The sequence below is a fragment of the Dryobates pubescens genome, chromosome 11, assembly GCF_014839835.1.
Source record: "Dryobates pubescens isolate bDryPub1 chromosome 11, bDryPub1.pri, whole genome shotgun sequence".
Classification (NCBI taxonomy): domain Eukaryota; kingdom Metazoa; phylum Chordata; class Aves; order Piciformes; family Picidae; genus Dryobates; species Dryobates pubescens.
In genome coordinates, this window is record NC_071622.1 from 26137519 (window position 1) to 26162229 (window position 24711).

A 24711-nucleotide genomic window follows, 5' to 3' on the forward strand; every position below is an offset into this window, starting at 1 on the left:
TTATAAACATTTATTAAATCCTCTCTGTCTTCTCCAGACTAAAAAGCCCCAGGGCTCTCAGCCTCTCCTCATTAGTATGGATCACATGAGTTAGGGAGACAAACACCACACAGATTTGTGAAAGAGTAACAGTAAAAACATGTGGAGAGGAAAAAAAGACCAGACAACATAGAAACTTGCAGAGCAGTGCTTAAAATTGTTGAAAGTATCACATCAAGACTTTTGTCAACTTTTAAACATTCTGAACTAATGTCGAGAGCCAGTACATTTTTGGCCATGTAATTGAAAAAATAAGTCTTTGCTCTAAATATTGGGGAAAAATTAATAAATTAGTTATCTGATGAAAATAGCAAAAAAAAACAGCAAAAGGAAAATATTTTGGAAATTAATTTACTTTTAATGATCCCAACAATACTTCTTTAATAATATCTCCCAAAGGCTTAATTTGTAGGATTTAGGAGTGTGTAATACTTAGCCCTGTGATACCTTTTGTTGATTTATCTTGTTAAGGCCCAGAGTAAGAATGTCTTTTGTCTGAATTAACCTTTTCTTGCCCCATCAAGCTGGAAACAAGATTGTTAAGGAGTGCTCCTAGCATTGTCTGACTGGCTTCTAATGCTTTGATAACAAATGTTTAATCAGTTGTGCACACTCAAGTATGCACATGGAGTGCTGCAAAGCAGAGAACACAAATTCTCAGCTGGTGTAAACTGAAGTATTTCTTCTAACATTTCCCTACAGACATCTATCAGCTAAAGGTTAGCCAATGGTCTGTTACCTGGTAAAAATAACTAGGAAAATGAAAAGTGGCAAGCTATAATTTTTCAGCAGACCATAATCAAAGCATTGCCTTTATGGCATTTATTGTGACAATTTCAGATTTACAAGGCATAGCTGAGTACCTAGCAGCACTAGCTTCATGGCACTGGAATTCTAGCTGTGTAATCTGTTTCTCTCTAGTTTGTGTATTTGTTCTTGGACAGAAAGAGTGCATCAGTGTTTCCATCTGATGTGTTTTAGTATCCACTCTGGTTTCTGCTCTGAGTCCAAGATTCACTAGGAGTGACCAAGTGAAGGAAGACCCCCTAGCAGGTTTCTTTTGACATTTACCTGGCTCTCCCTTGTACATGTTTGTTGATCTCAAATTAACCAAAATCAAATAAATCTTCCCAAGTGCATGCCCTCTTTTTATCCAAAGTATGTCTGCCTATTCACTCTTGCTCTCTTCCATACATCAAAATCACATACATTTATCATCACTGCATGTATATACACATGATGGCTCTGAGGTATGAGCACTTCAAGCTACTTGTCTGTCACAGCTATGTACACAATAGTCATAGACTTTTCTATGAGCACAAACATGCAGGCATACATAAATGCCATGTTCATGTGCTGTGCATGGAAGTGCGTTGCCTCAAAGAGGAACCTATGGTGATTGCTGACTGGGGTTTAATAAAGATGAGTAGAGAGTCAAATACAGAAAAATTAACTGAATTAAATGGCTGTAGCTAAAATATAAAGAAGAATCTCTGAAAAGAGGAGCAGTAACAAGCCAGCTAAAAAGATAAGGAGATACTGTAGGAATCTGAGGAGGCTGGTGAGTGGGGAACTGAGCACAACTTCTCTCTTGTGAATATCTTTTGTGAATGGTCTCAGGCCGTGTGCTGATCTGCACTAGGCTAGGGCTGCTAAAGAGAGAATTTGAACTGCTGAATGTGAGTCTTAACTGAAAACGGAAGAAAAGGCTGCCTGTCCTCAGGTTTTGCACCAACAACCTAAAGCTGCTTGTAAGATGAAAATCTTACGTTTTATCAGACTTCTCCCTATAATTCATTCTTCATCTGAAAGGGAATAATCTCTACATTTGCAGCCACATGGTTCTTCATTAAATTGGATAGTTTGAAAAAGCAAATATACTTGTGCCTATGAATGTATTCTGTACATTTTATGGCTTTTTTGTTTTACGTACATATGTATATGTATTAAGAAAGCAGAATTTTCTCCCAAACTAGATTATTTTAAGTCCTCTGAATATTTATACAATGGACTAAAAAATCCTCCAAGGTAGCTATCTGAGGCATTTTTGCTTGAAGAACTCAATTGTGATGCAGTTTTGTCTAAAATGTGTGTACAGACCTTGACTGCACTTGCCAAATTCAAAATGCAACTAGCTGCAGAATCATAGTAAAATGAGAAATTAATTCTCAGGTTATTCTCTGGAAGTTTGATATGATTCCTTTGCAAGATTTATTTTGTTTTGTTTGTTTGGCTTTCTTTAAACTGCCTGGCTGCTTTGTGAAGCTCTTGGTGTGAATCCTGCTGTGTCGCCTTCGCCCTCTCCACAAACTATTGTGCTAATGCAGCCCTATAAGGATAAAGGGCACCACAATAGGAACACTGTAATATACCTTATTGTGTTCATATACTGAATCTTTTCTTCTGTTTTTTATGTTTTAATTTAAGTAGTATACCAATATTATAGTTTTGCTGGTTGAGATTTGAAGTGACACAGTAGCAACTTCAGTGTTTGCTTTTGAGTAATAGAAAGAGACAGTTCTCCTGGGTATGTTTCTAAACTTCACTGCTGTTTGCAGTACGAATAATACTTTCTGGGTGTACATGAAATTGTTTGACTGAAATTTGGTTTGTTAAAAATCTTGAAACTGCTGATGGACTCTGAAGTTGACCTTATGAATCCAGAGGAATGCAAAATGCATCATTAAAATTCTCAGTCTTAGATTTCATTAATTTTATGACTGTAAAATTGTCACCTACATTTCCAAATGAAATGGCCTAATAAGGAAGACGGGTTTATGTGGTAAGCCTTTGTAGTTCTTCAGTTCAGACCACGCTTGAAGCTTTTTTGCTCTTCCTTTAGGCAAATCCCTTGGAAGCAGAATGTTTCAATTTTACACATTTTGTGTCAATTTTCCAGACAGAAAAGTAGCCCCTAGACATTAGACATTTAGCTACGGAAAGGCGGTTTCCTTAGTTTTATTTGATTACTAGAAGTTAGATTCCTGCTGATAGTTCAGGACTGTTAGTGGTTACCTGACTATTTGACAGAAAACATTTCCTCTCCTTTATTTAACCTTTGACTTGTGGATGTAAAAGTTTTATCAGAGCTATAGTAGAAGCACCAGTGAGGTGGAAGTCTACTTATGGCAACAAGAGTTATGTGTAACTTTGAATAAAAGTCTGAGCTCCTGCCTTGTGGCTCATTTGGATTAAAAGAAATTGCTAAGTACGTTTCTAATTAACCATGAAATATCTTGGGCTCTTGCTTTCGTGGCAGGCAGTGGCTGTACTTTTAAATAGAGGCAACTGTATGCTCAGCCAGGGAATACTTTGCTATTCAACAATATTGCAAAAGTTTTGATGTTTATTGTGGGCAACTTTAGTTAAACTGTTGGATGTTGTTGGAAGTTGCTGTGTGCTTGCCTTGTATGTTTGCTTCTCAAGCAGTTTTTGATTGTAACGAGGAATGCAAGCCCAATATGTAGAATTAAAGAAAAATAAACAAGAAGCCAATAATGGCTTTGTAGTTTAAGGATCTAAATTATTTTTATTTGCAGCTTAGGCTTTTAAATACATTAATACTTTTAAAATTAAAAATATAAAAATTAAAGCTCTGTTTCATCTACTGTGAAGGATATCTGTTGAAACCATTTGATGTTTTTGTAAGACAGCAAATTAATTATGAAATGTGCTGTTTGTAAATAATCTTATGAATACAAATATGATGGTGAGGTCTTTGTTGTAATGGACTTTTGATTTTATCTGTTGCTAAAGGAGTTATTAGTGTGACAGTTTTGAGTTAGGAGTAGAATGTTGCAGGTCTCCTCTATGAAATTCAGCCTTTTCAAAACTATTTTTTGCAGACACTGCATTTCTGTACTGACTTGAAAAAAAAAAATGGTTATCCAACCTAACAGATGTTGATGGGCATTTGTATGCCAGATGACTGTTCTGAAATAGACCACTTCTCCTATGCTAAACAAAGATTAAATAATTTTACATGACATTGATAGGAGAATCTAAACAGATTCTATTGCTTAATTTTTAGCTATTGCACACAGAAGGCGCGTACGGTGCTTTTCCCAATGTGATGTACTGGATAAAGATGTAAAGCTTGTATCATGAGACTGTTCATCTAGGAATAAATCTATTTATAGGAGTAGTCCAAATAAATTAATAGCATTATTAACACATGTGCTTGCATAGTCAACCTCTGATGGAAGAGGGCAAAAATATTGCTTGACAGTCATGAGGCTGTTACAAAGTAAAAAGAAGTGATACTTGCTCTTTGAATTGAGAATCTGAGATACTACCTTAGAGCTGTGTTTTTGAACAAACACAGCCGGTGTTTATGCACACATACAAATGCACTCTTCATTGTTTATGAAAACAACAAATGTAACAATTCATTATTGTACTAAATTAATAACAAGTAGCAAGTAAAATAAAGATGTTAAGAGACCATTTTTGCTTTCCAAAACATTATTGTAGTATTTTATTGCAGGAAAAACAATGTAATTGAGAATTTTGACAAAAACTTTCAATTAAACTGTGCTTTTGAAGAATGAGGAATATGTGGAAAAGAAATAGAGAACAGGTCTTGGGGGCATTTGGTTTCATATCATGTAATCTAGAGTACTTGTTATGTCCTTAACTTTTTGGGTTCAAGGGGTATGTTGAAATGATATTAACCTCATGTCTGTGGTTATAAGGCTTAAAGCAATTCTTTTTCCAGTCTTTCAGCTCAGATAGGAAAGTGACATTTAAAAGCTATGTTGAAACAATCTGTTTTTACAGTGTTTTTAATTTGTGATTTTGTTACATGAAGACATGGAAGTGTATCATTGCCCTGATTGTGCTAAGGGAAGAAATTCTTGTCTGAGTAGTCTGGTCAGTATGCCTTGCCATATGAAAGAAAAATCTCCCTTGGCTTTATGCTAAGGTTCATTAATTTAAAATAATAATGAATTTGACCTTTTTGTGTATAGACTTGTAAAAAATGCATTTAATTTTTCTTATCACAGTGAGAGGTGAGTTGAGATGCTAGATGCAAGAAAGAAATATGGTTAATATTTATTGAAGTAGGAACATCTATTTTTGTACCATGCTGTTCATAAATGTTTAGTTTGAATAATGAATGATCCCATAAGATTTTAGAATATTCTGCAGCAAACTATGCTGTACACTATTAGTGCAGAGGTGATGACAAAAGACTGGAAATCTTTAATATAATCTAACCCATTTCTGTGTCCAGTGTTATAAAAATACTTTGCAATTTATACCTTGTACCTTGGCTTGGACAAAACACTAGAACAGCTTTCCTGTCCCTGCTGTAAGTCTAGGCTGGTAAAAAACTGTTTAGCAGCTCTGACGTTTACAAGTACTCTGAACATGGTGGTGAACAATTTGTTTGCCCACCTATGCTTCATTTCAGCAACATGTAAAACCAGATTAGCATGATTTCAGAAGAGACTAGAGCAGGAGTCCTAGGTGGAAGAAAACTCAAAAGATTAGATGCTTTAGGTGCTGTTACAATGGGTGTTAAACAAGGGTGTGCAGTGTTCACGCCTGTAAGCAGCATGTAACATTACACAGGTGCAATGAAGTAAATTTTATGATAATTTAAGAATATATTGAAAAGCAGATGCAATGATGTCACTCCTTAACTAACAAGCATTGAAAATGTCTGTAAGCATTAAGAGGTTGAGGTAGCTTTGATTAATTGCCAGTACAGTGTATGGTAAAGTGTGATAAAGACATTAATGCAGTGGCTCTAGAAGCAGTCATTACCTCTGTGGCTTGGCAAGAGTAAATTCATGGTGGTTGTCTGTGGTTTGTCTTTTAAGAACCAGCAGTTAAACGTTTATAAGGATAACAATATTACTAGAAAATGCATAAATGTAGCTCTGTTCACATTTTTACTGTTCCTCTTCCTTTGCCCTAAGAATTGGGATCTGTTTCTAAAGCCTTGCCAGCTGTGTACTGAGAATAGAGGTACTGCGAAGCAAACATAACCCTTTCCTGGGCTCACTGCACAAAGGTAGACAGAGTTTCCCTACCAGCCACTGTTTTTCATAAGAGATCTCCTTTCCCTATCAGGGAGAACAATTATGTTATGCATACTGGGCTTTTTTACTTGCTGTTAGCATGTTGCCTGAAACATAAATTTGAACTTTTAAGGTATATCCAGAGCACACACCAAAGCTTTTAAGAAATGTATGGAAAGTATGTCTGTGAATTTACACTGCACTAAGTAACAAAGTATGTAGTATAGTTGCATATGGATATGTAATATAGTAAAAATATTTCAGGCTTTTTTTCTTTTCCTAGCCTCCCTTCTAATTTTAAACAACTGCTATTTATCATACTACTACTATTTTAGTAATGTTCTTTCTGATAAAATTAGATAGCAGAAGATGTGTAATTTGTAAATAAGGAGTAATTTATTCGGGTGCTACTTATTTAGTGCAAATTTGCTACATCTGCATCATAGGCTTAAAGTGATTGGTTCTGTAGCATACACTCACTGTGAAAGGTAATTGTTCTGTAAACAAGTGACAGAAAAATGGAACTGATGCAACTGTGTGCAACTGAGTTTCTTTCCTCATGTTCTTCAGTTATGTCTTATCTTGGATTCTGTTTAACTCGGCAGTTGTTGGAACTTCAAGCAGTTGTCCCAGTGTAAAGAAATGTAGCTTTCTAGTATCAGTGATAGGGAAAGGTTTTATTTACATTGTATTTATATGTGAAAAGATTAGAAAAATGTGCAAGTCAGGTTAATCATAGTAGTATTTTGTAAGCACTGGAAAAAATACATTGATATTTTATTGAATTGCTTTTCCTCCTCCTGTTTTAGTTACCTTCCATGGTTTGAAGTATACTACAAGCTCCTAAATACCCTGGCAGATTATTTGGCTAAAGAACAGGTAACTTCAGATATTCTATTTCCTTGCAATAAATCACCATTTGAAGTGCTGTAAAGTGATTCCATAGGGTTTAAAATTTTGGTAGAAGTTTGAATCAAGTTTTTGCATTCATTGTAATGAAATTCAAAGAATACAGCTGCCACTGTCATAGAATCATAGAATTGTTAGGGTTGGAAAGGCCCTCAAGGATCATCTAGTTCCAATCCCCCTGCCATGGACAGGGACACCTCACACTAGGTCAGCTTGCTCAGAGCCACGTCCAGTCTAGCCTTAAAAACCTCCAGGGATGGGGCTTCTACCACCTCCCTGGGCAGCCTGTTCCAGTGTCTCTCCACCCTCATGGTGAAGAATTTCTTCCTAACATCCAATCTGAATCTACCCATTTCTATTTTTGCTCCATCCCCCCTAGTTCTATCACTACTTGACACCCTATAAAGTCCCTCCCCATCTTTCTTGTAGGCCCCCTTCTTATACTGGAAGGCCATAGTAAGGTCTCCTTAGACTCCTAAGAGCCTTCTCTTCAGACTGAACAGCCCCAACTCTGTCTCCAAAGGAGGGGAGCTCCAGCCCTCTGATCATCCTCATGGCCCTTCTTTGGATGCATTCCAGCACACCTATATCTTTCTTGTAACAGGGACTCCAGAACTAGATGCAGTACTCCAGGTGGGGTCTCACCAGAGTGAAGCAGAGGGGAATCGCTTGAATCCCACATTAATCTTAAAAAGCTGCTGAGAATGTACCTTTATAAAGTGTCAGTCTTAGTATAAACAAGTACTGAGTGAAGTGTAAGCAAAGTGTCACATCACTGGAGATCTGTATGATGTATTGATTGTAAACTGTAGATGTCTGGAACTATCTGATTATCAGTTGCAAATGCTTTTTTTTTTCAGAACAGCATCAAATATGATGTACTGTTTCACCCTTCATATTAACTAAAAACTACCTCTCGTAATTCTGTCATCTCAACCAGCAAGACAAAATTACTTGCAGCATTTGGTGAAGAATCATGAGAGTTTAGTTTGCATATTCATGAGCAATTAGATACATTGCAGCATTACACAGGAAAGGAAATACTATCGTCTGACTTTACTGAACACATTAAAGCTGTACCTTTCTGCTTTAACTATGTTAGTATACTAGATTGTAATAAAAAACCAAAAGCATCAGTAGTCAGCCATATGCTGTAGACTGGAAAAGCTGACATTTCAAGGATATATGAAGTGTAGAATAGGCACTTATTTTGCATTATAGTAAATTGATTCTAGTGAATGATGGTATTTTATGCAAAAATGCAATAGGAAAGTTTGGTGTTAGCTATGTTTAAATAAAGTGCAAAATGCATTTAGATCTTCTATATGGTGTAATGAGACATTGGTTTTGACCCCCATTCCACTATACTAGTCATAAGTTGTTATTAAGGTTGTCTTTGAGAGAAGGGCTAGGGATTGTTGTAGGGATTGTTGATTGTTGATCACTGGTTCTGGTATTGCAGCTATTACTGCAACCAATTTAAATCGCTAGGTTATGTTTGTTGTTCTGTATGCTGAGGAAAGCTACTTTGATGGGTCAGTGTACAGAAGTATTTTGTTGTACTGCCTGGTGCCGTATTAGTTGTTGAGGACGATCTTAGAAGATGTTGCTCCTTCCTGGCCCAGGCTAGACCCAAAGTCATGTTTAGTGCTATAGCATCCAGTAACATCATAATTTTTTCACAGAGGTTTGGAAGCTTCCTGCAGTCTCAAACAATATGTTTCAAAGCTGGCCCTGGCCTGTCACTGGCAATTTTGGTTTTGCTTAACAATAAACTTTCATCTCCCTGAGCAAAACCTCTAAACTGAATGAAAATCATGAACCAAGTGAAAACTCCATCTGCATATCTTTCCTAGGTTAGTGTCTCTATTTAGAGTCCAAGGTGGGGCATCCTAATTAAACACAGTAGCTGCATGTACTTTTTAGTAAACCTTACAAACTGATTTATGTGCCCTGATGAATCATTTAAAAAGTATACACTCTAGTAAAACTCTGAATAGGCAGATATGGCTAACAGTTTTAAGATGATATCCAAGATGCACAGACCAACTAGACATGTTAGCACAATTTTCAGTTGCAGATACTGTGATTCATTTAATGAGTATATGAGGAAATATTTATGAGTTTGACTTGCAGATACAATAATTTTCTGAGACATGAAGCTGGCTTGAATTTTATACTTAGTATGTGCATTCTTCACTGTGAACTGCAATTTTCTTTCTCATTAAATACAGATCTCTCTTTCTCAGTATATAGTTGGATGTGTAATAAATGGTCATTATTTTTTATACAATAATTAACTACCTTTAAAAATATTCCCTATAGGAAAATGACTCAAATGATTTGTTAAAATCATTGTATAGCCATCCTGTGCCAAAGGCGAATGCTTTAGTCAGTTTAAGTGTGGTAAGTATTCCTTGTTTAAGTCCTACTCTTGTTACTGACAATGAAATAGTAGCTAAGCTTCAAACCACCTCTTTGAAACAACCTCTTCATAAAGGGTATACTTACATTGTTTCTCATCCTTAACCAGCTTGGACAACCTTGCAATTTTTTTCTCTCTGTTCAGAATAGTTTGTCTCTGTGTCATGTTTCTCTTTTAAAGTCAAAGTCATAAAGAAGCAAAAAGTGGAATTTTGCTCTGTGCATGGGAAGGTAAATTGCAGTGGGATCTTGCTGTACTAGAACTACATTTTTGTGCTTCCAGCTATTTCATATAGATTATTTTGGTTTCTCCTGCTGTGAATCAGGAGACTGTTACATTTGAGTTGGTAGATTTGCAGGACTGGACAAAACTCTGTAAGCTGGATTCTTTCCCATCTTCCTTCACCTTCTTCCTGGTTTTGCTTGATGATAGAAAAATGCTTCTACCACCAGACAAGGTGGCAGCAGAAGTCTACTCTGTTACTTGAAACTTTCAGCACATCTAGGTGTGAGGATGCCTCCATGCCTGCCTTGCTTTTGTGCTCTTGAGTTTTAGTGATGTTAAACTAGACATGGATAGTATGGCAAGGTGGTGGCATTGCTGCAGAGATGTCCAAAAGCAAGCTGATCCGGAAGTTTTTAACAGAAGTAGCATATGGAGACATTTAAATACATCTGAAGAGCCTGCATGAAATGTAAAGCTACAGAGCCTCTGCTGTCTCTGGGACATTGCTCATGCTCACAGCATATGTGCTATTACTGCACACACAAGAAACTGTGCAAAGAACTCTTTCTTGATTGAAGTATCACAGCTTGCAGGGCACAGGAAGATGTGATTTCGTAAAGATGTCCCTTACACACATAGTGAAAGATCATTAGTTGAATTATCTAGACCTTACCTGTGTCTTTCCAATTACCTTCAAGTCCTCAAGTTTAGAATTGAGCCCAAAAGCCTCAAGTAAAGTAAGCACAGACTCTAGAAAAGCATCTGAGCTTGTTATGGAGGCATACTGAAAGAGAGGGTCTGCCACTTCTGTTCCAGTAGTTACTCACACTTGCTGCTTAACATAATGTTGTCCTTATTTGATTTTAGTTTGTCATTGTTCAGATTCCTTGTTGTGCTTTTCTCACTAGACTCTAGAGGCTAAATATTTTTCCCCCTGAGCAGTGCTAATCCACTGTAGTTGGAAGTCACAGAATCACCAAAGTTGGAAGAGACCTCAAAGATCATCAAGTCCAACCTGTCATCACAGACTTCATGACTAAACCATGGCACCAAGTGCCACATCCAATCCCCTCTCGAACACCTCCAGTCTTGTGTGTTGTTTGTCACCAGAACAACATACTGATTTTTCGATGCTGGGGATGGAATTGTTTCTGTTGCTAAGTTGTTGTTTCTTTTTTTTTTCCCCCCCCTTCCTGTTCTAAGTGTAATATTTTCAAGTTACTTTTCAATTCATAGTACCCTAGCCAAGAATTCTTCTGTGTATCAAATAATATTTTGCTGTCATTACTAGCAGTATAAAAAACAGTACTAATTTGGAATCCCCAAATGCTTTACAAAGTCCTTTTAAAGATCCTGTCGAGTTTTTAGAGGGACACAGGAAAGTTCTAAAGATATTTTTCCTTGCGTTTCTTGCAAAGTGTTACTGCCTGTTGCCATCAGTGTTGCAGTTCATCTTTCACTGAACTCGCTCACATCAAAATGAATATTTTGGTGAATCTGGAAACGGGTGTTGTGGTGAATACAGCTGGCAACACTAGGAAGACATTGTATGCCATGAAGTTGGTGCTTGCTGGTTTTTATTTCCATGTTGTCTGATTTTAGTTTATTTTATTCTCTGATTTTCTTTTGTTCCCACTAGTTTGTTACATCAAAGAGTTTGGTAATCTTTTTAGCTGATGAATGATTATCTGAATGCAGCCTCTTGCCAAATGCTTGGCTTCAGGTAGTGTTGGGCAAATATTGTTTAGATGAGGCAGAGCAGGAAGGAATAGGTTATCCTGAATCAGAATGTTGGATTTGCAGGCGTCTCTGGTTTTTTTTAATGCTCTGTGCTGCAGGAAGCAGGGAAATGTTTGTCGCCACTTTCAGCTGTAACTTTGTATGCCTAATCTTGTTTATTATTGTTCCTTTCTTGCTTCTTATATATTGTAAATAAGCTAGGCTGGAACCATCAGTAGTTAAAAAGAAGTTACAGTCTGAAAGCTAATTGTAGAAGTGACCTCATGAAGTGGCTTTTCGTTGTGCCAGGGTGAGTCTAGTTCAGATCTAATGATGCAGAATTAAAATGATCCCTCCCCCATTTACTCAGGTACACTGCTGGGTAGGACTCAGACATTGAAGCAGGGGTTTGATGGCAGACCACAGTGGTGCTAAGGATTGCATCTATATAATAGTGCAAAAGTTATGCCCAGCATCTAGATACATGATGTTTCACAGTAATGCTTTTTCAGGAGGACACCAAAATGCCTTGAACCATTTAGGGACCAAGTTCTACTCTCACCTCTCAGTCCCAGTAATGAATATTCTGCAGCTGTAATTTATGAGATGTGATCATTCTGTGAAACCTGAGCTTGAGTATAATTGATGTCATTTTTCTTTTACCTATAGAGGGCTAACAAAAGTGATTTTTTTTTTTGTTGTTGTTAAATCTGTTAATTGAGGGGTTCTGAGTTAATACAGGCAAGAAATAAAAAAAAAAGAAAACTCAAAGCCAACATATTTTCAGCCACTATTCTAAACATGGAATATTACAAGCATTAGAGTAACCTTTGTGCTATTTGTTGGAAAACTAAAAATCAATTGTCAATCTTTCTCTCATCTTGCATAAGAGCCAAGAGATGATTTTTGCAAGTGAGCAGGTTTTGAAAAAACAGCCTTGTCTTGTATCGGTGAGTTTAAATGGCACTGACTATTTAAAGACAATTGTAATTAAAGATATAATTACTTGCTATAAGATCTCTCTTTTGATTTCAGGCTTATTTATACCTGTCCTTCGGGAGGTTCTGCTGCTGTCTTTAACCTAGAAGAGCAGACTAATCTTAATGTACCTATTCCGTTTAAATCAATCTAACTTCAGAGCTGTGTGTGTATGCTTTGTAATCCTTTCATAAAAACTTCAGCCAAAAGCAAACCCTTACATTCATGAACAAAACTTGCATTTTTCTAGTCCTTTTTTTAAGAGAAAACTTGAAACAGGACAGCAACTATTAACTTAGCACCTCTTCCAAGGTCATACATCTTCCTGAGGGAGTTCGCAAAGATGTGCAAGGATACCATACTATGTTATTTTTGCTGCTTTATGACTCTTAATGACTGCAGTAACGGGTCTTTGCTTCTCGTTGTTCTGACTTCTTTTGCTGTTTAATGAGTGAAATATTATTACTTTGTTTAATTATAAATAATTATTCTCTTAAGTTATTAACTTCATTAGTCAGAATTCTTTTGATAAATATTCTGTGACCTTATTACATATAGGAAATAATTTTCTGTTCTCACTATGCTTCTGAGGAATGTAGGCATTCTATTAATCTGATTTCTTGACTAGAGGAAAAAAACCCAAATCTTATCTTTTTTTACCCCCTCTGTTGATGCCAAACAATAACCTGGGATATTTATTGTGCAAGTCCTGTGATGTTTATGAGATGCCTTTTTTAAGCCCTTTTGGTTTTTTGGTTGATCCTTAAGTTCTTAATTATTGCCAAATGACCTAATTTGTGGGGAAAACTTTCTATTAAATGTATCAAGCTGGTTTAATAAGTCTCCTAGATGAAGTTAATGGTATTAATAAATTTTTATTCTTGCTCGAACACAAGACACATTTAATATCTTATAGACTTCCTTTATGTTTAGGAGTCTTTGTGGTGTTAATCGTAAAATATGCTATAAAAACAAAGAAAATCTATGAAAAAGACCAAAATTCCATTAAAACCAAATAAAAGCTAAAAAGTCATTAATTGTCACGTTTGCTTAGTAGACACTTGAGGGTTTTTTTGGTCTTTCAAGATTTAGAGGTAAAAATGCCTTAAAATTACTGAGCCAAGTCCATGTCTGATAACTACAAAAAACACTAGATTAATTAGAATAATTTAAATTGCATCTGTTTTGGATTTTAATCCTTTTTATATTTACGTCCTAGATGTCCTCAAAATAAGATGCATGAAATTACTAATGTATTTCACAAATGATTGCCAAATCCCAAGCTGTCAGATTTTGCATTTCTGCTGGCACATATTTGTTTGAAAGATGTTTGGAAAGAGAAGAGCATATAAATATATCTCAAGTAATAATATTTCTATTTTAATTCATTTTCTCATGTGAGTGATTTTTACTTTGCTATTCAAAATTTGCATTTTTGTTTTGGCTGCAAATTTTAAATCAGTGCTTGAGTTAATCAATGCTTCTCTCGGGCTCATGGCAACATCTGAAGCTGACTAAATTTCAGTGTTACTTCAAAACTGCAGCCCAGCTTTTTGTTCCCTTGGTTTGTGTTTTTGTGCTGTACCAGAGCTTGTCATTTCACGTCATGGTCTGCTTAATTCTTTGTCTGGTAGTGGTAAGAATGCTATTGAAAAAAGGTGGATATTTGCTTAAATAAAGATGGGGTTGGAAATCCTGAAATTTTTGAATAAAGAATTTTTGTTTTCTGTGTGCATAAACGACTCATTATTTTTCCCCATTGATTAGCACTCGTATTTCATTACTCCTGATATAACTGGATTGCCAACAATCCCTGAAAGTGTAAGTATGCTGTTTCTTTTTTAAATATTTAGGAGAAGTAGCAGCCTCATTCTGGGGGTAGTGCTGAACTCTGCTTTTATCAATAGGAGGTTTTTTTTCCCTCCCCCCAAGATTTGTTTTTAGAATGTGATTGATGTCTATTATTACAACCTTTAGCTAGTAAGTTACTGTTGCATTCATCATTAACCCATTTTAAAGCATTAACAGGGCACCCTGCTATATCCACCCTTTGTTCATAATTACTTGGCTTTTTTGCATTTATTTGGATTATGTATGTAATACATATTCTACTTCTGCACCTTGTGTTATTTGAATACCTGCCCTTTAAACACTGCATTGCTAAGCTGCAGATTGAGCTATCAAGATATGCAATTATTTTTTTCTGTCAGAAGTCATTGTTTCAGGCTTTCTGAAAACATGCCTTACCTGCTTACCTTTGGATGGTATCTATGCACCAGGAATGGTGGTGGTGGTTATTCTATTTTTTTAATGAAGACTTACATTCTGTAGATGCTAAGTCCTTGACGATGCTGTGGCTAGACTGCAAATGTGAAATCTCAGGTTGCACTCTCTACGATGTGTTTGTCTGGATGACACCTAATAGAAGACCTGTCAAACTTTCTGCTTTCCACTTTTCTATTTAAATGTAGAATTGGCTGTGGATTTATAGATGTGCATTTTTTACACTGTCCATAACTTCTTTCTGAAGATGAAGTTGTTGGGGGTTCAGGACACTACAAATTCAAGCAGTGCTATAGACCTCGTTCTCGGCAGATGTTGTGGTGTTAGTGCTGAAAGCGTGCTCTGTGGTGGTGCCTTGGTGATGTGTGGTGGGGAAGGAGACTGGTGGCCTGTTCTGCCTCTGCACTTTGGGGCAGAGGGGAAGTTCTGCCTTCTGTGCCCCAGGCAGGCAGCAGATCCTGGGCTGCAGGGTAGGATGGGAAGGAGACAGTGCTGTGAAAACCTAGGCTGGCAAGGAGTGGCTGGCTGCTCACAGCAGAGAGATGTCTGTGCTGGCAAAAAGAAGTCTGGGCCATGGAACCAGAGGGTGGGCCTTATGCTGATGGAGGATCTTGAGGTAGTGCCACTGGGGATTTACTTTTCTGATTCTGTGGGAGAAAGGGAAAGTAGTTTTCCAGGTGCCTTTCTATAACTACTTTTTTACTCCATTTGTAAAAGTCTTATCCTGCCAAACTAGTATGGTACTGATGGAGGGTTAGAACTTGCAGGAGCTGAAGAGATGAAGGTAATTACACTAAATAAGCAATACAATTCTTTGTTGTAAGACTCGCATATTTCAGGGGCAGAAACTTTTCAGATGTAATACACAAATAACTGTCTCTCAAAGATACTGGTCTGTACATGATTGCAAACTCTTTTTTTATTACAGCTTTTGAATCACAGAATCAGCATATCAATTGGTGTTAGATAGTGTCTGAGGTAAATTGGACTCAAATTATTGTGGTGCATCAGCCTCTGACAACCAGTTAAAAGTAGCATTTGAAAGAAAAAGGTTTCTTTCTAAATGGAATATTTGTAGCCTTAAAGCTCTTGTTTTTATCTCTTCCAGAATTTTATGCAGCACAGACCAAGAATAACACTATACTTGGTATCTTTGAATGAATAATGCATTTCTGAATTCACATGAAACTGGGTTGTCTGTTGGATCCTCGTTTGTCTCTTCAATATCTTTTTTTTTCCTATTTAATATTGGAATGTATCCAGAAAAAAGAGGTCAACCTTCTGATCATCATCTGGGCTTTAACTTAAGTTAGCTCTTCATGTAGTTGAATGTGTAAGCCAGCAGCTGGCGAGCAGCAGCTCTGTCCCACATCCACTCCTGACTGCAGAGGGCTCTGAGCTGGAGAGACTGCAGCCATCGCCATGTCCCCCACGAGGGGTGCTGGCAGCTGGGGAGCCTTTACCACCTGTCTTGCCCACACTTGTTCAGGTGTGCATTACCTTTTTGCCATATGTTGGCCACATTTGGAACAGACTGACAGCTCTCCTCTTCAGGTTTCTGCCCTTGGATTGGGGTGTATGGTTGATGGAGCTCCTGTGCTGATGTTCAGTAATAACTTGTTTTTTCAGAAGAGATAAATGGGGGTTCTGGTTGCAGATGTGAATGTGTGAGATCAGATGCTTCATATAATGTGCAGTGTATTGGTATGTTTTCATACATATTCTCTACAGTTACAAAACAGTGCTGTTTTCCTAGGCATTTCTGCTCATAGCTGCTTTAGCTTATTCAGGGCTTGTATGTCTCTAGCACTGTGCCATGCAGAAATACTGTTAAGTTCAGATGGATGACTTAGATCACTTCGCCCTCCCACCTTTTTCCCCCCACTTTTGTGTAGTCTGAACAATAAATAAGAAGTGCAGTTGATTTTTCATTAAACCCCACAGTGGGGATAACAACGGGATTCATACTAAGGGTGAGAAGGGTGGCTGCAGGAAGGACCGAGTACCTTTTACCAGTGCTGACGGATGTTTGGTGATGTCCTGGCACATATAGCTCAAACAGAAGCTTGATGTTTTTCAGTAAGCTGTTTTGATGTACTTGAAGTAGAATAAAAAGTGTTGACTTTGGAAGGATCTGGGAAAACAGCACAGTTTTATTATTGTAGGTATGACAGAACAGGTATTGCAGGTGGAAGATCTGTTCTTGGGTTGGGAGTAATGGTTACCTTGATGGCAGATGGTGCTGTTGAGACAATACCAAATTTCATGTTGGTTTTTTTTTTTTCAAGTTAAAAAAAACCCCAAAAAACAAACACAACCAAAGACAAATGGGCAAATCTAAAGTCATAAGCATAATCAATTGAACAAAAACTTAATAGCTTACATCAAAACTACTGTTTCATTGGCTTTAAAACCCAATCAATTATTCTTAAAGCATGCAAATTTTAATTCAAAGGGGTTTCTTTCATAGTTTTCTGTTGTGGTTTTTAGTTCACTTACTAATTGGAAATTTTTTTTGGTAAGTAATACATAATATGTTCCACTTAGCTACTTCTCTTACTATATTGTTAACTTTTTATTTATTTGAACAGAGAAACCTCACTGAATATTTTGTTGCTGTGGATGTGAACAACATGCTGCAACTTTATGCCAGTATGTTGCATGAGAGACGAATCATTATTACCTCTAGGAAACTAAGCACTGTAAGTACTTCACACATCTCCTTTTAAGTAGAATATATTGAACATTTCACAAAATGACCCCCAGACCTTTATGGTTTTAGATATGTTCTATGTGTACTTACAAGACAATATCTACATACTTCTCTGATATATGGTTTTAGTCTGGCTCTTGAAGTACAAAAGTCTGATTTATATAAGACCTACTCAGATACATTAAGTCAGGTTAATTATTTTTCTTATCAGGAGATGAGAGTTCTTTAACTCTCCTGAGTTCATTTTTGTGCCTTCTAACCTAAAAAGAATTCTTAAGGGCTATTATAAGATCTTTATTATTCACTTGTGGCTTATTCCATTGGAGCTACTTGAAAGAAATCAAGGGTCTGTAATAATAGCTGCTATCCTAACCTGGTAATAGGTAGATTCATCTTTGTTAGAGTGGTTTGGGAGTGCATACTGTAATAGCTCTGGTTTGGAGCAGCTCTTCAGACTGATAATAATGTACAACTCAAAATAGCTTTTTTTTTTTTTTTGATTAAAGGTTTGAGGCTACTGCCCGCATTAAAATGTCAGCCTTTTTTTTTTTTTTCTTATGCCTGCTTCAACTGCTTAATAAACAAATGTTGTGTTTAATATTGAAAGTATACCTAAATATTCGGTTTTATTTTGCTTTATTCTTCACAGAATCTGAGCTTTTAAAACATCCTATGTTTTGAAAATATTCCTAAGATTAATTTTTCATTAGTAGAAGACTGTCACTTTATAACCAACTTCCATCATAGAGTATATTTGTTAAGCACAGTCATTGAAGATACCTTTTTATTTTTCCTTTCCCCATCAGTGCTGTGTAAACCATTTTATTTAATGTTCTTTCTGTGTTGGAAAATTAACTTTATGTTCCTAAACACTGCTAATTGTACCACCAAATAAATGAACAGTTATTTTAAACATAGAGGTACAAGGTTGGATATAGTACTAAAAATTAATAGTTTCAAGGACTCGTAGGTGCCAGTTTCCAGTACATATGTGTGCATGTAAGGACTGAGAATTTTGGGATTAGAAACAATGGATAAAACCCCCTTAAATCTTTTTTCAGTCAAAAGTGAATCAAAGATTCAGAATTGCCATGAAAGTTTAACAGGTTTTATAAGTCTAGGTGACAGGAACAGTTGTAGATGCCTTAGTCTTTCATTTCAGACATCAGAGTGTTGGGTCTCTGAATCTTCAGTCACTGTTGCAGTTAGGGAAATGCACAGAGACAGCACTTTACCTGTGGTTTGCAGAGTATTGAGCTAACTCAGTCCATGATGGTTGGAGCGTAAAGGAGAAATGAAGCCATATAAGCACAGGCCACAGGAACAACTGAAACCCAGAAAAAAAGATAGTGAATGTTTATAAGCAAACCTCACATTGTCACAGAATCATGGAATGTTAGAGGTTGGAAGGGACCTCCAGAGATCACAGAGTCTATCTCCCCTGCCAAAGCAGGATCACCACAGGTAGTCTGCACAGGAATGCATCCAGGTGGGTTTTGAAAGTCTCCAGAGTAAGAGACTCTGCAACCTCTCTGGGCAGCCTGTTCCAGTGCTCTGTCACCCTCATTGTAAAGAAGTTTCTCCTCATGTTGAGGTGAAACCTTCTATGTTCAAGTGTGTGTCCATTGTTCCTTGTCTTATTGCTGTGCACCACTGAAAAGAGATTGGCCCCCTCCACTTGACACCCACCCCAAAGATTTTATGCTATCTTAGGAAATTTCCATATTCTATCACACTTTATTCCCCCCCTCAGAAAACCCCACACCTAATATCTAGGGGAAGAGTTGAGTGTTACAACAAGACCACCCAAATGGGCAAAGAAAATTTGAAGGGAAAATTCTTTCAAAGAACCTGGCTTAGCAAAACCATGGTATCATGCAAAATGTTTTTTTTTTTTTTTTTTTTTTTTTTTTCAGTTTGCTAGTCAGAGACCCAGCTTTTACATTAAAAAAAAAAGGGGGGGGAAAACCCCTCAGCTCCAATGTTGCCCCATTCAAGCCTCTTTTACTGCTCCAGTAGAGGGGAGATAGGAATCATGGTGGCAGCTCTGTGCCTGTGGAAAATTCATTGTGCAGGTGGGCATGTGTCCATCTGCTTAACATGGTTTCGTATCATAGTCAGCCTACATTTGGATCTTCTTAAGCCTTTTGTTAGGCTGAACATCTAGCTGGTCTCTGTTGCTCTGGTATGACAATTGGAGGTATGGGAATCACACTGCACTGACCTAGACCACCACCTCTCTATGATCGGATTCCAAGCTCTTTGGAGCCCATTAGGGAACAACAGATGTGATGTGCTGCTTGTGAGAAACTGTAACTTGGTTCAGAATTCAACTGTTTATTCCAAACTTCTTCATGAAATGAACTGATGCTCTCAGTTTAAAATGACCTGTATCACTGTCCTGGACAAGGGTAGGTAGCAATAGAAGACATTTATGGTAGCATTTGGACATCTGAAAAATGTCCCCAAACTGTCAATGTAAGTAGTAGATTGCAAGTCAAGTCCAAAAGGTGTTAGTGCATCAGTTTCACTTTCTTCTGGTAATTTTTTCACTCTACTATTGTTACATAAGTCATAGCTAAATGAAATTACCCCCAAATCATATTGGATCCACTTTTGCTATAGGACTAGGGTAATTTTTGCTTGCACTGGTGAGTTATGATTAAAAAATAGACCTGGTTTATCAGGAATTCAGTCAGAACTGCTACCTGCTAATCGGTTTCATAAACAGAACAGGACTGATGCCAGATTTATTTCTTAGCAGAGCAATATAGTTCAGAAAGTAAATAAAACACTTCTCAGTATCTGCTGTAAGTACTTAATTAATTGCCAAGAATGATTAAATATGGTTTTGGCATAAGTTATTTCTTCTTTAAATTGTTGGATTGCTTGATCCTAATACAAATCATCAAATGATGTGTATTTGGATAGTAGCATTGGTAGTTTTGTGCTGTTTTGCTATGGTATGCAGAACACAGCAGGCAGGTACTTTTGTGCTGCAAAGGTCGTGTTTTCATATTCCTAAATTACAGCTTGAGACTTGAAAAGATTATTTGTTCAAAAATAGTGCTATCAAGTACAACTTTCTGTTAAGGGAGTTGTACCTTATCTTTGGGGTTAACGGAATATCAAGTGTTTATGTCAGTTCATGAGGACTGGGTTGTGATGTCACCTTGGAGTTATCAGCTCTGTTTTGGTTCACTATTTCAGGGCAGTGACTGATAACAAAAGGCATAATTCAAGGCCTTGCTCACTTTCTCCTCGCCTTTTTTGTAGGGGGCCAGGGATGGAAAACTGCACTTACTTATGTACAAGGATTCTTTGTCTAGCATTTCTGTTTGGCAAATTTAATGTTTTTATTATACTCAAGTAAAAGGATTAGTCTGTTATGGAAAAAGGAGGAAAAATTATACTGTATTTAAGTAGAAGGCTACTTAGGAGAAAAGAGAAAAGAAAGATTGCATATTTTAATCTGTTGACTAGAGTTTATTAATTTAGAAAAAAAAAGGTAGCATTTTATCTTAAGGGTATGCTTCAATTGTCAGCTTGTATTTGATTCCAACCAAACAGGCTCTGTTTTATGTGCATCTTCTGAGTTTTGAAATGGTTATGCACTCTTTGTGTCTTTCTTTAAATTGATTTTCTATTGTTTTACCCCCTTTAAAAACTCCATTGGTGGAGATCTTTGTCTGCTTGCCTTACCAATTACCACCAAGATATAAGTGGAAACTTCCCACCACTCCTTTCTGTCATAGCTTCTGGGTCATTATTTGCCCTAACCGTTGGTTCTTTTATTAGCTTGACTTTCCAACCACTTTAATAATGTGATTATCACCAACCTCACAGCTTGCTTCAGGCTTAGTGTTAGAGTGAGATGGATTCTGTTAGCTTGTAGATTATGCTCTGTCAAGTCTGTTTGTAGCAAAAAAATTACCATTTCTGTCTTTTGAGTACTAAAGAGAAACAAATTATGTGGTTTTGGATTAAGTAAAAGGATGAATGAAACAAAGGAATTGATCTGTTTACAGAGCTGGCTGGTAGCTGTTTCACTTTAGCTGCAAAAGGAAGACCTTTCCTAAATACCACGCTGTATATTTTTGCCTGGCACGCTTTCCTCACACGTCACTGCATCTGCATGCATTCTCGTTAGTTGCATGGAGCTGTACTAGTTTCATTACAAATAATTTTTTAATTTGGCCTTTCTATAAATTATTAAAGTGCTGGGGATGGCTCTTCCAGGAAGACTGAACTACAGCATTGATTTTATGCATGCTGGAGGCAGGCCCTAGATGTTTCAGCCCCGAGTGCACCTGCTGTGGTAGTCTACCAGAACATCATACCACACTCTCATGTATTCAAAGCAAAGGAATAAATCATGATTTTACAACAGTGCATCAGTTGACTTATTGCTGTTTTGTGACCAGGGGTAGGAAGGTTTGCTGTTTAAAGCCGTGTCATCGGTTCTCAAGTCACTCAAGCATGAAAGCTTGTCATATGCCTCTGTAATTGTACCTCACCAGTCTTTCCCTAACTAGTCAGCTGGGGCTGTGCATTTTGTCTCAAACACCCCGCCTGGCCAGTGTCTGACAGGAGCTTTCTCATCATCCTGTCAGTAATATGCTAACTAGAGTGTATCTTCTGTGGGCTACACTGGCAGGTGGATAGGATGCTACTCTTTAAAGCAAATGTCTAAATGTTGTCTCCTTTTTGACCAGTATTTGTTTCAGCTAATGCAAGTCTGTTGTGTCTGAGAGCATGGTGGTGATAGAGTTCTGCTTTGCACTGGCTGTAGGTTCTTTGGTGTTCCCTATAAAAACATATATGTATGTCAATTGAAGATTGATTTGTTTAGTTTTGTGGGGAAGGAGTGCTGGATATAAATTAACACACAAATACACGTTTGCAGCATCACTCACTCATGCTTATATGCAAAGAGAGCTTCTTGCACTTGCCCTCAGTCACTACAGTGAGTTGGACGGAGCAGTGGCTTCATGTTCCTTTCCTTGTTAGACTTGTTCAGGTCTGATCACACCATCCATGGTCACTGAGGCACTGGGAAGACGTGGAGGGTCCTTGGAGAATGTAATACCAGGTTCTAGAGAAAGTGAAACACCCGGGACTATAAACATTTTGTGAATTGCTTTGCTCCTCCTGCATCCAACCCTAAATCTGAGACTCTTGACTTTATTCCAAACTCTGTGTATCCCAAGGCAGTAATACCATTAACTGAATCAGAAAACAACTGTGGTGGTTGTCTGCTTCTCTCACTTCACTGAAATCTCTCTGTGGTTTACACATTGGAGATTCATGGATATGGTTAAAAAAACTGTGAAGCAGTACTTTGTAACTAAGCCAGATTGCTGGGATGTGGTTTTGGAGCACTGTACATGTTAGTGTGGAGCCTGGAAAGACAGAGTCTCTACTATTTTTATGTTTGTGAGTTAAAAGCTCGCTATTTCTGGAGCTATTTGGCTGGTGCATATTAAAGATCCAGGGCAGTGGAACAATTGGCTTCCTGTAAACCTATCATGTTTTAGAAAGCGGTGGCACTGGGAGCTGTCACACAGGTAATGACGTCTGCATATTGCCTTATGCTAGGGTGATGCTCACAGTTCCTATTAAATGAACTACAGTATGTCATTTATTTGAATTGTGTAGTGCAGTCACAATTTTATCTAAAAATGTATTTTTGAAGTGTGTGGAAGATCCACAGTACACAGAAATGTTCCCATTAAAAAAAAAAAACTGAAATTTACTCCTGTGACATAGTTGGCAGAAATGTGCAAGGGCTAAATTTAGCTCTTGGAAAACAAAGAATAGATGGGAATCTTTCATTAACTTGCAAGACAGAACAGGTATTCTGCTGATACTGGCTCCCAGAAGCATAATTAGAATTAATTTTTGAATATTAGGTCAATTAGACCATTTGGTCTGGGAGTAGATGAGAAGTGGTGTGCAATAGGTTTTTATTGTTCAGGTGTAAGCAGCCTGGCATAAAGCAGGCAGAGGTGTGTGTTGTGGGTGCAGTTAAGGTCCCATTGAGATACCTGTAGGGCATGTATTTATAGCAATGAAGCTGAGATATAAAACCAGACCTGGAAAGCTCTCTTAGTCTTGAAATTTAGAATAATTTCCCCTTTGCCACAAAGTAATATTAGGACAAATAATTATGAAAGAATATGTGAAAAGAACTTGAAATGTATGGTCAGCAAAATGATATAAATTATTTTTCTTTTAATGATGGAGGGAAGGTTACAGATTGTGTTACACAGATGGCAGGTAATAGCAAAGAACTCCATCACTGGGGTTTCTTAAACAATCCTAACCCCCCAAACAAACAAGCCACTATGATGTGAAAGTAAACCATGTAAACAGAAAGACAGGTCACAAATCACAGGATCATAGGATATTAGGGGTTGGAAGGGACCTAAGGCAATCATCGAGTCCAACCCCCCTGCCAGGGCAGAACCATAGAATCAAGTGTAGGTCACTCAGGAATGCATCCAAATAGGTCTTGAAAGTCTCCAGAGAAGGAGACTCCACAGCCTCTCTGGGGGGCCTGTTCCAGTGTTCTGTGACCCTCACAGTGAATAAGTTCCTCCTCATGTTGAGGTGGAAGCTCCTGTGCTGTAGTTTACATCCATTACCCCTTGTCCTGTCACAGGGTACAACTGAGCAGAGCCTGTCCCCTGCCTCTTGACAGCCAGCCTTCAGATATGTATAGGTTTAGAAATTAATTTCAGAATTAGATATTTCAATTATTAGCAGTTTAAGGAAAAAGGACAAATCCAAGATAAAGGTCAGCCCAGGCAAAAATTCCATCCCCCTCACCCACCAATTTTTATACACGTTGGCAATTCAGTAAAAACTGCTGGAAGAAAATGCTGTGTAGAGCCAGTGGAGGCACTGTGATGGGCATATGCAGTCTAAGAGATTTAAATACTGAGTTCTTTGTGACTGGGCTGCATGAGAACTGGGAGTAAAAGAATTCGTATTCTTGTGATTAGAACTCTCTCACCCCCTGAAAAAAGTGCCTGCCACTGGTGTGAAATGTAAGATGTGAAGATGAGTTACTGAAAGGTTTACAAGTGTAATACCAGCTCTCTATTCCAGAGTGCTATTATGTCAAGTTTTCCCCTTTTGCATTGTCACTGCTGCTTTATTACTCATTTTTCCAAGACGCACCAATGAAGAGATGAACTCTAACATAGTCAGTGGTTATCTCTCCTCTTGCTCGCTGTAAATAAGTTGTCCGTCAGTTATTCACAAGGAAGCTGTTCCCTGCTGCTTCTTAATTAGTGTGTGGCAGAAAAACATACCATGGAGTTACTCTGGGGAAGGAAATGTTCAGAAAAATTATTTTCCTGGAAATTCTCCTTTCAGAAGTGAAA

At 37.5% G+C, this 24711-nt stretch overlaps 1 protein-coding gene across 2 annotated transcripts in view; it reads left to right on the forward strand.

Annotated features, from left to right (window-relative positions):
• The window catches only part of DENND1B (DENN domain containing 1B), a 155653-nt gene that overhangs the window by 64834 nt on the left and 66108 nt on the right, over positions 1-24711 (forward strand). The window contains exons 6-10 of one of the 2 annotated variants that reach the window (XM_054165461.1): positions 6878-6947; positions 9303-9383; positions 12237-12296; positions 14092-14145; positions 17199-17309. In XM_054165461.1, coding sequence (XP_054021436.1) covers positions 6878-6947; positions 9303-9383; positions 12237-12296; positions 14092-14145; positions 17199-17309 — 376 coding nt within the window. The remainder of the gene's footprint in view (positions 1-6877; positions 6948-9302; positions 9384-12236; positions 12297-14091; positions 14146-17198; positions 17310-24711) is intronic. The other variant, XM_054165460.1, reaches the window with a different exon arrangement.